General features: G+C 44.4%; 1 protein-coding gene across 4 annotated transcripts in view; it reads right to left on the reverse strand.

The window, feature by feature from the left end:
- IQSEC3 (IQ motif and Sec7 domain ArfGEF 3) overlaps nt 1-12,025 on the reverse strand; it is a 125,162-nt gene that overhangs the window by 42,571 nt on the left and 70,566 nt on the right. For all 4 annotated transcript variants that reach the window (XM_038383728.2, XM_038383757.2, XM_038383736.2 and 1 more), the window contains exon 3: nt 33-321. In XM_038383728.2, the coding sequence (XP_038239656.1) occupies nt 33-321 (289 nt within the window). The remainder of the gene's footprint in view (nt 1-32; nt 322-12,025) is intronic.

Here is a 12,025-nt window from a genome sequence, read left to right on the forward strand (position 1 = left end):
TCTCCCGTAGCCTGAGGAGGAAGCCGCTGTACCTGTTTATTCTTTAGGTCAAGAGAGAGCTCATAATCGGAGGCAGCTGCATGGGAACACGTGGCCGTCCCTTTGCTGCGCTGCACTCTCACTGGGGAACCCGTGTGGTGGAGGCTGGGCTTCTGCACCAGAGGGGAGCACCCCGCTGCCCGCTCCTCCTGCCGCTCTGCATGCTGGGCTTTTAGCGTCAGGGTGTCGGACCTGCCTTCCTGGCCTCTGTGTCTGCCGGCCTCCTTCGGATCCTCCGTTTCACACCCGGGTTTCTTGCTGGTGGAACCGCAGGAATCGTCACTGTGAACAAAACGCAACGTTTCTCTTTTATTTGGTTTTTGGATTCTCTACCCTCATTAACTGATCTTCATGTCAAATGTCCAGGGAGCCTGGGCCGCAGGGTGGGAGCAGGGAGTGGATCAACGCCGTACTTTGACCCAGCAAAAACATTGGCCCCTCCCGCCCAGAGAGCCAGTAGGGTGCACCACACACACCAGCCAAGCCAGAGTCATGTGACTCCAGCTGCAGCCTGTCTGCCTCCCCAGATCATGCTGGGATATACCTTCAGGGGCTGAGGAGAGTGTCCTGGAAGAAGGATGCATTGCCTCTTTCCTGGATCTTGTCCTAGCTACAGGTGGTTAGCCAACAGACATCACTTTTGTGCCTACCGCTTACTAACTGACTGACTGCTATGTTTGGGGTCGCATTTGATTATGGAGACTGGATCCCAAGGATCCAAGGAACTTGGTTTAACTTCCCTCTGGAGATTTAAGGGTACAAAGAAATGAAACACAGGCGGCTGAATCTCATGGAGCAGCCATTGGCTTCAAGACCAGAGCCATAGACCATAAGGAGGCACCTAGGCACTTTGGCAGCCCTGGGATCCAAGAAACACTGAAATAAACCTATAGAACAAAACATTAGCAAGTGACCTCCAGGGCTTCCAAAAAGGAAACCATCCCATCCTGGCTCTTACAGCAGAATCCTGCACTGACGGTTCCCAATGGCGAGAGGATCACACCCTTCTTCCCTCACAGCTACATCTTCTGGGCAAAGGGATAATGGTATAAAACCAGTGCCCATTAACAGTGCATTCGAAGGTAGCTGAAAGGTGCTGTTGGACAGTATGGGGTCTGTGTGTGTCTGGCCCCCTGGAGATATTCAGTTGCTAACCTTGCTTGCTAAGCGTTTCTGAAGTCAAACAGAGACTTTCATCCTCAGGGGAACTTTCTGAATTACTGAATCTGATTCTCCTCTTCAGTACTACACCAGTGTCATTCCACTGACCACATGGAATTACTCATGATTTACATGAATGTACAGACCAACCTGATCACATTCTGATCTCTGTTGCACTGATGTCAATATGTTGTAACTCCATTGACTGCAATGGAATTATTCTGATTTAATTGAGATACGAATCTGGTCCAGGAATGCCATTTTCTCAACACTCAAAGATATGTATGTGTAGAATATTCTATTATTTGACTTGATTCTTGAGTACCTCTGGTATTTGAATCCTTATATAGGTCCAGGATATCTTTAATGTCAGACGTGTTCTATCGTAACTTCTCTTCCCTTCTGGTGTATATTTTAATAATTTTGTCAGCATCCATGTACTATCAATTTTCTTTTGATCCAGCAGTGTAGCCTTTTTCACTGTACAGTTCTAGGGATGACCAAGTGACCATCGGTTTAATTTCCCATTTACTTCAATGGGAGCAGGACTGGGTCAATGGGTCACAAAGCTCACTTAGCTGTGCAACTAGGCACCGATTCAGCAGGTCATTTAAGCACTTACCTAAGCGCTTTGCTGAATCAAAGTCACTGAGGTTCAGACTTCCTCTACTGCATTTCAGAACCTGGACAGTTGACTAGAACGCTGACTTCCCGGAGAGCATAGCAGGCCTCTGGGTGCCCGAAAATATTCATTATGGGCCTGATCTCTCCTGGAGCTGCACGCAGGCTACAATGCATCAGGTTTGAGGTTCCCACTTGCTGAGCTTACAAAGGATCTGATCTCAAACTCAATGGAAGGATTCCTGCTGAGCAAGTGAGTGTTGAATCAGACCCAAAGTGTTCAGCAGCCCTCTTAAACATCATTATAGTTTCAGTACACTTCTCACTGAATAATTAAGGGCCTGCGCCTGCAAAAACTCATGCACATGCTTAACTTGACGTATGTGAGAAGTACCATTGATTTCAATAGGTGCTACTTACTATGTGTAAAGTCAAGCACATGCTACGTCTTTGCAGGATCAGGGCCTCACCTAGCCGCACCTGCCCCTGCAATATTGCCTTTAGTGGCACACTTTCTGAGCTCAATGAAAACTCCCATACATGATGTAAAGTGCATGTGCAGCATGAAATTTTCTAAGGGTCATAACTCGGTCAAATCTAAACCATATTTCTGTGGAGACTCAAAGGCATTTCTCAGGGAGAGCTATTTCCATGCTAAATATAAACTTTGCAACCCCCTACTGTGCTGGCTATCGAGCTGTTCAGAAAATGGTTGCAAACATCCCTTCTACAGTGGGAGTCGTATATTTTTCTACATTCCTTTTATGGGGAAAAGACTGAACTGTTTTTGCTCAGATGTAAAAAACAAACCAAAAAACATACTCCACCTTTAGGCAAGAGACCAAGGCTTGGGAATTTCAGTTCACTATGTCAGCTTCAGAGGGGTAGGAGCAATAGAAAACGGGGGTTGGAATGGTGCTTGTTATGCAACCTCACCTGCAGCATTTCAGTTGCAGCTGCTCCTGCTACTATGTTTTCTTTCAGTTTGCTCCCATGCAAGAGTCTCTTGTAAAGTAATTACATGAAGGTGGGGGCTATTCCCAGTCCTTTCTCAGTGGAAACGGATTAAGTCCCCACGTGGGAAACTTAACTACTTATGATTCAAACAGATATTGAAATAAAAAATAAACTAACATTTTCTATGTTGTTTCTGATCCTTAGCCCCTATCCTGGAGATCTGGCTGGGTGCAGACTGGAGTTTCACCTGGAAAGTGTTTGAAACCTGTGAAAAAGACAAGTGCTTTCCAGAGAGCTTTAGGGATAGCCTCACCTACAGGCACACTATCTTAAGGTATGATCTTCTATCTTCCTAAGCTAAACCAAGCTAGGGCCAGACAGTGCTACATGGGAGACCTCTAGACCTGCTCCAGGAAGTGGTGTTCTTATTAGACAATTCAGTTCATGGCCCTGCTTCCAAAGTCAGAATGGAACCAATGCCTGTGATGCTACAGGGTACAGAGCTCTTGAATGTGACAAAAATACAATTTTTCTAACTGCTTGTAATCATAAAAAATTCCATGTAGAGGCTAAGTGCGAACCCCAGTGCCCTGGCCAAATTCCAACTATGTTAATTACGTTCTGCATCCCTAACTTACCCCTATCATTTCAATTGTAATCAGAATTCTTTACTTGCTGTTTTAAAGTGCTGGGTAAAATTGTTATGTACTATTAATGAAATCTGTATTTCACCCCGTGCTATTCTTGCATGATGGGTAGAGGGATTATATGTGGTTTCCATTAGGAAAACTTTGTAAAGTGCTTTGGGATCCATTTGGTAGATGCATGATCACTTGCATCCAAATATAAAACTGAGTCAACCAATTCAGCTGTTTCGTTATTTCTGGATGCTCCTATGTGACTTTTATGATCTAAAAACACTAGCTCTGTTGGTTACAATTATAAAATTTGGTTGTTGTAGAGAAGACACCTGCTTAATGTTTCACATAGTTCCTGCCTGCTATTATGCTGCTAACCACATATCCACTCTCGTAGACAGAAGTCAGTTGCTAAAGTTGTCCTAAAATTAAGATTGCTGATGAAGTTGATAGATATAGAAAACAGGACTCTGGTCATTTAGATTAAATACTATTGCTGATCTAGCATGATGCATGTTGCTAAGCAGGAACATCAGTGTTCTAGAATTGAATGTGGGTGTCTGCTTGGAGAGGGGAGGATGGTGCTACAACCTCATTTGGATCTACCCCTTTGATGCACTAATAAACTTTCCTGTCAGTGTGCTGCATAAACAAATGAGGTCTCCAAACTTTAGCTTCTGTATGTGGAGAAATACCTGTGCTTTTTTGGGTGTTTCCTTGAAGTTTTTCTGAATTTCTGTGAAGAGGAAAAACAGAGGGAAGACTGGAGGGAGGCAACAGAGGAAAAGGAGGACTGCTCAGGTATTTTTTTAAGGCTTCCTTTTCTCTCTTGCTACTAACAGTCTATGAATTTTGAAATGATAAATGAAGGTTAGTGACTCCCAAACCCTTCAAATGGAAATGAGTACCAGACACATCACAGGTGGTTCTTGCCTTTCAGGTTTGTATGGAACTGCCATGCCAATGTTCTGGAATGCACTGTGTTGTCTGTGCGCTGGAACAACCTCCATTTCTCTTTAGTTCTCAGATCATCAAAATGGCACATTGCCTTGGGGTCCTCTTGCACTCCTCGCTGATACTAGAGGCCCAAATAGCCTTTGCTGATAGAAATATCTTCTTCCACTTGCAGCTAGGCATGAGACTGTGCCTAATACTGACAGCTATAGATCTGGCCATGGTGATCCATGTTTTCAAGACCACCAGATACGAGTATTGTGATGCCCTATTACTTGGGAAGGAACAGGCAAACCCTGAAATATATTCAAATGCAGATAATCTACACCAGTAAGTGGGAGCACATCACCTGGACACTCCAGATACTACACTGGCTCCTTGTTGAAAACCAGATCCTGTTCAAGGTAATGGTGCTAATCTTCAAAGCTCTCAAAGAATTGATTATGAGATAGGTGGTGACCACCACTGCTACAGGGCCAGGACTTTTCCATGAGACCTACCCAACTCTGGAACAATTCAGCTCTCCATAAGAGTAAGGCTTGTTAGAGTTGGCTTCCTCAACCACCATACTATGACTACATAACTCACTGCAGGTCAAAGTGCAAGACCCATCTCTTTGCCTTAGCTTTCCTACAATAAATTATAGCAAAAAATGGCTAAGGCCAGAGAGAGTGGTAGGGATGGATACACACTACATTGTTGGGTGGGGAGGATGGAGTGCTGGAGAGAAACAATCAGAACTCTTTTCTTTTTGTGGCTTCATGTCACCCCACTAGTGACTCCGGATGACTGTTTTGGGTGTTTGACTCACAAACCTTCCTTCAAGGATTAAAGCTCAGTAACTTAGGTTTATGCTCTGTGCTCAGGCAAAGACTAGTCAAGAGGATAAGGCTGCTTGAGTGACCATGCTCCTCCTTGAACCTATCTCACAAAGCTGTTAAGAGGATCCATTAGTTACTGTTTATACAAAGTTTTGAAATACTGTAAGTAATCAGTATTATTATGGTCTGAGGTGTGGGTAAGAATTCAAAGCCTTTGAAGGCTACAGAATCAAAACCCTTAGAAAGGACCATATGCAGAACTATAAAAAATATTGCTAGCAAGAGCCAAGAGCAGGGAACATGGACTCTGTCTGCAAGAATCTATCTTCTCTCTCAAGACACGTTAGCACTTTCCCCTGCCTCCACTTTCCTCCCTGAAAACAACTGCTGAGTTGAGCACGGTCCAAAATGCTTTTTCAGTTTCTTCCATCTCAGTCTTCCCTGAGGACATCCCTGGCATATGGTGAATGTGTTGATCAAAACGCAGTGAAAAAATGGCTCAGGCAGGATTGGCGACATATTATGAGATTTTTTTTTTTTTTTTTTTTAGGGTTTGGAGACTCCTGATGTGCTGAGATGGAGTATCGGGTGTCCGAGCTCAGCGGAATTACTGCTAAGGAGTTCGTAAGCTGGGGTTCGGGGGTGACTCCACAGCACACTTCTCCCAGAGCATATTGACAATGATATGGAACAAAGCACCAGCTAGTTAGGCAAGGATTCATCCTCTCGGTGGGTTAGTAGTATTTCCCATGCCAACAGATTTTTAGCTTTCTTAGATATTATCCTCCAACAGAGACAAAAATAGAAGCCAAATTCTGATCTCATTTACATCTACATAACCCTCTTCAAGTCAACGGAGTCTGATTCTCTTCTCACACTAGTTTTACACCAGTGGCATCACTCCTGGTTTAGAGCAAGATAACTGAGATCAGAACCTCTCCTTACTTGTGTTATATGTTTTACAAAAATCTATAGCACATACCTGTAAAATATATTTAACCATACAGCAAATATATTTGAAATTAATTACATTTCACATCCTGTCCAATAGATTGAACTGGACAGCATCACTTAAACATTATCAGAAGGGGTCTTTGTGATATAGCTAGAGAATACATAACTTTATGTGGTGCCTCTCATCCCGTGGGATCCCTGTTTGCCCAAGTTAGAGCATTCAGGTTCCATAGTTTGGTATTGAAATTGATCTTAAACTGGACACCATGTACTATGCGATTCTGAAGCTGTCGCATAATCCACCCCATTGCCATGGAATGGTGCTCCAGAATCTAAGCTTTTGTTATTTTTTAAAACAAGTTTCTAGTCCTTATGGTTGCAAAGATAATCTTCCAAATGTGAACCTATGCTAATTGCCTGACTGAGCGCCCAGATGCTAAATTAGATACCCTTCCTTATATGCTTCAGTGCTAACACCAGGATCTCCATAGAGTATGTCAGAATCACTTGTCAATCCAAAATACAGCCACCAGTGAGGTGGAACACAGCCGCTGACACTCTGCATTGGAAATATTACACAGCAGCTTTTAGTAGAGGCTCCAGACCTAATTCTCTATTGCCCTGCACCTTGTGCAGGGATTTACACCATTTCAAAGTAGGTGTAAAATGCTCCTTGGTCAGAATGGTAATGATTCACATCCATTTTTCACTAAGAGACTCAGGCCTCCAGGGAACGACATTTGTATATGGATCCAGTTTCATAGCATAGGGTGACCATATGTCCTGTTTTGGCCAAGACAGACCCCTTTTTAAACCCTGTCCCGGATGTCCCGACTCTTTTGGCAAAACTGGGCATTTGTCCCATTTGCTCTTGCCAACTTATCATCAGTTAGTGAGAGCAAATGGGACAAATGCCCAGTTTTGCCAAAAAAAGGGGGGTGCGCTCCCCTAGGGGCAGTGGTGCTGGAAAGGTTTGTATAGCAGGGGAGCTGAGAGTCATTGAACCAAACTCTAAACCCTGTATATGATGGAAACCACTTCAAGCCAGGGGGTGCGGCAACACCCTAGTTCCAGTGCCTATGCCTGGGGGGCACAGAGGAATATTCGGAGGTGCGAGTGGTGACATAAGGCACCAGGTAGCGGTACTTGGGCGGTCGGCACCAGGTAGCAGGGCTTGAGCGGTCAGCCTCAGGCAACCTGGGACTTGGGCGGTCAGCCTCAGGCGAGCGACAACACCCAGGTGGCTCAGCACAGTGTCCCACTTTTACTTTGGGAAATACGGTCACCCTAAGCACAGCCGTGTGTGAAGTGTGTCCAGGGTTTGGCTTTGCTCTGCTCTAAGGAGAGAGACTATTACCAAAATTTAAATTCAGTTTCTGGATCCAGGCAAAGTTTCTGAATACTCCCACCCATAATATTCTAGACCATTCGGACTGGGGCCTACCTCTTGCTTTTAGGAGGAAAAGATGGATGGGCTTTGGCACACTCGGTGGAAACAAGTATAGGGCCAAATTCAGTGGAGACTGAAATGGAGGGGTAAGTTTTTTATATATTGGGTGTAAGATGGTCAAAAAATGAGTCTAAGTGGCAAAGTGGTGAAACCTGCATCACACGCGCACAATGGGTGTGTGAACCAAGTTTGAGCTGAAGTTAATGGGAGCTGCACCCACTCATGCATTTGGTCCAATGGGAGTTGCATTTGCTTATGCCAAGGCTGAATTTTATCCCAGGGTGTTGGGGATGATGCAGTAATGGGGATGGGGATGTGAGTTAAGCTGGTGGTTTCTTAGACCCACTTTCTCCTGTTAATAGCTTTTCCTGCTCTACCTCATTGTGTCCTCTTGGCATGTAAGCCATCTATTTTGCACATCTGCTGAATGTTGAATCAATGCACATTACATTGCATTACCACTTACTCCCATTTTCTGACCACTTGGATGAGAAACGTACGCCACTGCCTATGTCACTGCTGAGTTTGGCCCAGAATTTTCTCTTCAGGTTTCCACTAATATTGGGCAGGGATTTTTTGCTGAGCCTTGTCCACATTTCTTTAAAATCATTCAGCAGCCAGTGGTTAAATCAGAGAAACAGAACCCTCTGATTCTGATCTCACAGCCACTTAACCAAAATGTTACTTCCACTCACCCTGAAGTTGGCATTTTGGTGCTGTGTCTCCTCTCGTGCCAGCTTTACATTTAGAGGGAATTGATGTGAGAATAGGTGGAGGGGGTTAAAAGTAGGTTTAAGTGACAGCAACTTAGTCTTTGTCTACAATGGGATTTCTAAGGATTTCTAAGTCTAAGTGGCAAAGTGGTGAAACCTGCATCACACGCGCACAATGGGTGTGTGAACCAAGTTTGAGCTGAAGTTAATGGGAGCTGCACCCACTCATGCATTTGGTCCAATGGGAGTTGCATTTGCTTATGCCAAGGCTGAATTTTATCCCAGGGTGTTGGGGATGATGCAGTAATGGGGATGGGGATGTGAGTTAAGCTGGTGGTTTCTTAGACCCACTTTCTCCTGTTAATAGCTTTTCCTGCTCTACCTCATTGTGTCCTCTTGGCATGTAAGCCATCTATTTTGCACATCTGCTGAATGTTGAATCAATGCACATTACATTGCATTACCACTTACTCCCATTTTCTGACCACTTGGATGAGAAACGTACGCCACTGCCTATGTCACTGCTGAGTTTGGCCCAGAATTTTCTCTTCAGGTTTCCACTAATATTGGGCAGGGATTTTTTGCTGAGCCTTGTCCACATTTCTTTAAAATCATTCAGCAGCCAGTGGTTAAATCAGAGAAACAGAACCCTCTGATTCTGATCTCACAGCCACTTAACCAAAATGTTACTTCCACTCACCCTGAAGTTGGCATTTTGGTGCTGTGTCTCCTCTCGTGCCAGCTTTACATTTAGAGGGAATTGATGTGAGAATAGGTGGAGGGGGCTAAAAGTAGGTTTAAGTGACAGCAACTTAGTCTTTGTCTACAATGGGATTTCAGCCATTTGTGTAGCTGAATCAATGCAAACCCCTAGCATAGTCAATCAAAGCCACTGTTTCACTGGTGTCTTTAAACTGTGGTGTATTGGAAACTAGTTAAAAATGACAAGCTATCACTTCAAGTGCAAGGGATTTCCTTGTCCTGCTTGCAGACTATGGGGCTCTAAGGGAAGTCATGTGGTCTGGGTCACCTGAGTCAGTCAGCAGTCAGGCAATCTGGAAAAAGCCAGCTTCAAGCAAGGTGGGGGTGAGTTGTGTCTCTCTGTTTTAGGGACTAGCCTGTTTTCGGGTTCTTGTGTGTTACTGTTCTGAATTTTAAGTAATAAAGTAGTGTTACATTGCGACCTTCCAACAAGGGTATTTATGTTTTAATCTAACTTCTCTCTGTGTATGCTGTGAACATAACAAAAACTAGGGTAAAACCACCAGTGCAAATAACACCGCACTGGTGTAAATCACCTATCTGTTTATCTTAGGGCTTTATACTACTGCCCATCACCATAATATGTTTACACTAGGCTGTATACCAGTGCTGCTACATCTCTCACTGAAAACCCAGTACAGACTAGGCTTTATACTCCTTCTAGACTCCCTTAGACTCACCTCTAAATTTAGTCCGGTATCAGTCTGCTGTAGAGTCCACTCACTTGTGCCAGCCTAAGTTCTGTGCATTTCTTCTCTCCCATATACAGGGCATATGCTTTCCTTTTTAAAAAAAAAAATGGAATTGCCCATGAAAAATATGTACAAAGTTCATAGCTGGGGCTAGATTTATAAACCCAATGAACAGTTCAAAAGATTTGCAAAACCACCAGCCTCGGAGAGGTGGCTCTCCCCTATTAAGTAAAGGGATGGTGGGAGTACGTCACGTGTATCTGAATGTTAGTATGTGGGAAATGTCACACGTGGGTGGCAATATGTCACATCTGTCGTTACTCAGGAATTTTCATTGAGGTTCTTATGTCTGTTCAGTGGTATTTCTGGATCCCAGCTGGATAGTTTCTCTCTCCTCTTTCTTTCTTCCATCAGTGACTCCTACTTCACCCTCCTCTGGAACATGGATGGGGCTCAGCCTATGGAACTGCAGCCTCTCTTGCAGCCACCCACTGTGTTTATGACCTGGATGCCATAGTCTCTGCATTTCCACCCTGTCTTTGTGGGTTAGTTGCAGGAGGAGATCCTGCAGCTTGTCACTGCAGAGTAGATTATGCGTGGCTACATCTTGCACGCCACCTGCACATACCAATGAGGTGTGAAAAATGCCAAGTGAACATTGAGGAGGATGGAGTCTCATTCTCTTCAGGATTTAATTACTTTTACTTTAACCCCAGACCCCTCTTGCCTCTGCAATGTTTGGTAAACATGACCTTTTAGAGGAGGAAAAAACAGATGGCAGCCTGCATTAGTGTAACTAGCCGCTCAGTGCCCCAGGAAAGGGAAACTTGGCTTCTCAGAAGCAGTCTTTCTGCCACTTCGACTCAGATCTCTTGGCTCCTTGTCCCTAAGGCAGGTTTGAACATCACCAAATTTGCTGACAAAAGCCTGCCTATGCAATCAAGCAGAAGATAGAATTTCACTGTGAAGATAAGATGAGTTCAGGGCTGGGAGGCAGCAGGACCTGTGTGGAGAAGGAACACCTGAGTTCCCCCAAATTTCATCTACCCACAAACTGTATTAGAAAGACTCGCATGACTCATGGATTTTGTGGAGCTAGTCACTGCCAGGTGCATGGTACAGTGCAGTAGGAGTAATCTTGTGGACTGTACCCTTTTCAGCCTGTTGGGCTAAGCTTTGATATTGACTATGGCCTCCCAGAGACTATGGTATCCCTCTTAGAAAACACCACAAGTTAGCACTGAAAGCAATGAATGAACCTTCCTCACAGAATGCCTCAAGTTTCAGAGACAGTAAGACATGTTGGCTTTGTTTCTGGCCTCACATATTTCATCCTTTGTAGTCAATGCAGCACTGTCCATGCAGTTCTGACAGCAATCCCCAATGATTAACTGTCCTTTGTGTTAACCTCAGGAGAAAGAAGCTCAAATACCCTCAACAGCAGGAGCAATGTGATCTCCCCAACAAACGTATCCCAGTCACCAGCAACCTGCCTGAGAGATGAAGTTCAGATCCAGAGTAGGATTTACCCAAAGTTCCAGAGAGGTCAGATCCAGCATTTTGGTTTGGCCCGTTGTACAGAGACCGGGATAGAAGCTTTCAGATTAGAACTTCCCCACCTCAACTTCTCCATCACTGTCACCATCACCAGCCTGGGCAGGGGGAGCAATGCCCTATTCCCCTTCCTCACAATCATATGTGTCACGGCCACCTCAAACCCAGCCTCATCATCTTTGCCTTCTACACATTTTTATCCTTTCTAGATCACTGCCTTTCACTGAGTCTTTATCCCCTCTTCTAGCTCTCTTCACTAGAATGGTGGACAAGATGGCTCAGTAGCCTACGCCTCTAGTTTGTCATATCTAGACATGCAGGGCCTTCAGATTCAATGTAACCTCAGTCTTTCATCTTTCTGAGGCAGATAAATTAATCCCATTCTGCAGTTTGTTGTATAGGGACCTTGCAGGTGGGATCATAAAAAGAAAGGATTTTATATTGACAGCAAAGATCTAGAGGTACTTCTAAACTAAGGGTCAGTGTAAATTGGCATCGCTCAATGGCGATTTGCCGATTTTCACCAGGGGAGGATCCGGCCCTGTAAGTACCACTCTGTTTTTGAAACCAGCTCATAACATGCTCATCCAATCCTGTTGAGCGGTGTCCCCATATCAGCATTTTTCTCAATAGAGTAATGTGCCAACCATTTTTGGGCATACTGTGATATTAGTGCCTTCTGGAAAATTCCAGGCAGCTGCCCCATATG

The sequence above is a fragment of the Dermochelys coriacea genome, chromosome 1, assembly GCF_009764565.3.
Source record: "Dermochelys coriacea isolate rDerCor1 chromosome 1, rDerCor1.pri.v4, whole genome shotgun sequence".
Lineage (NCBI taxonomy): Eukaryota > Metazoa > Chordata > Testudines > Dermochelyidae > Dermochelys > Dermochelys coriacea.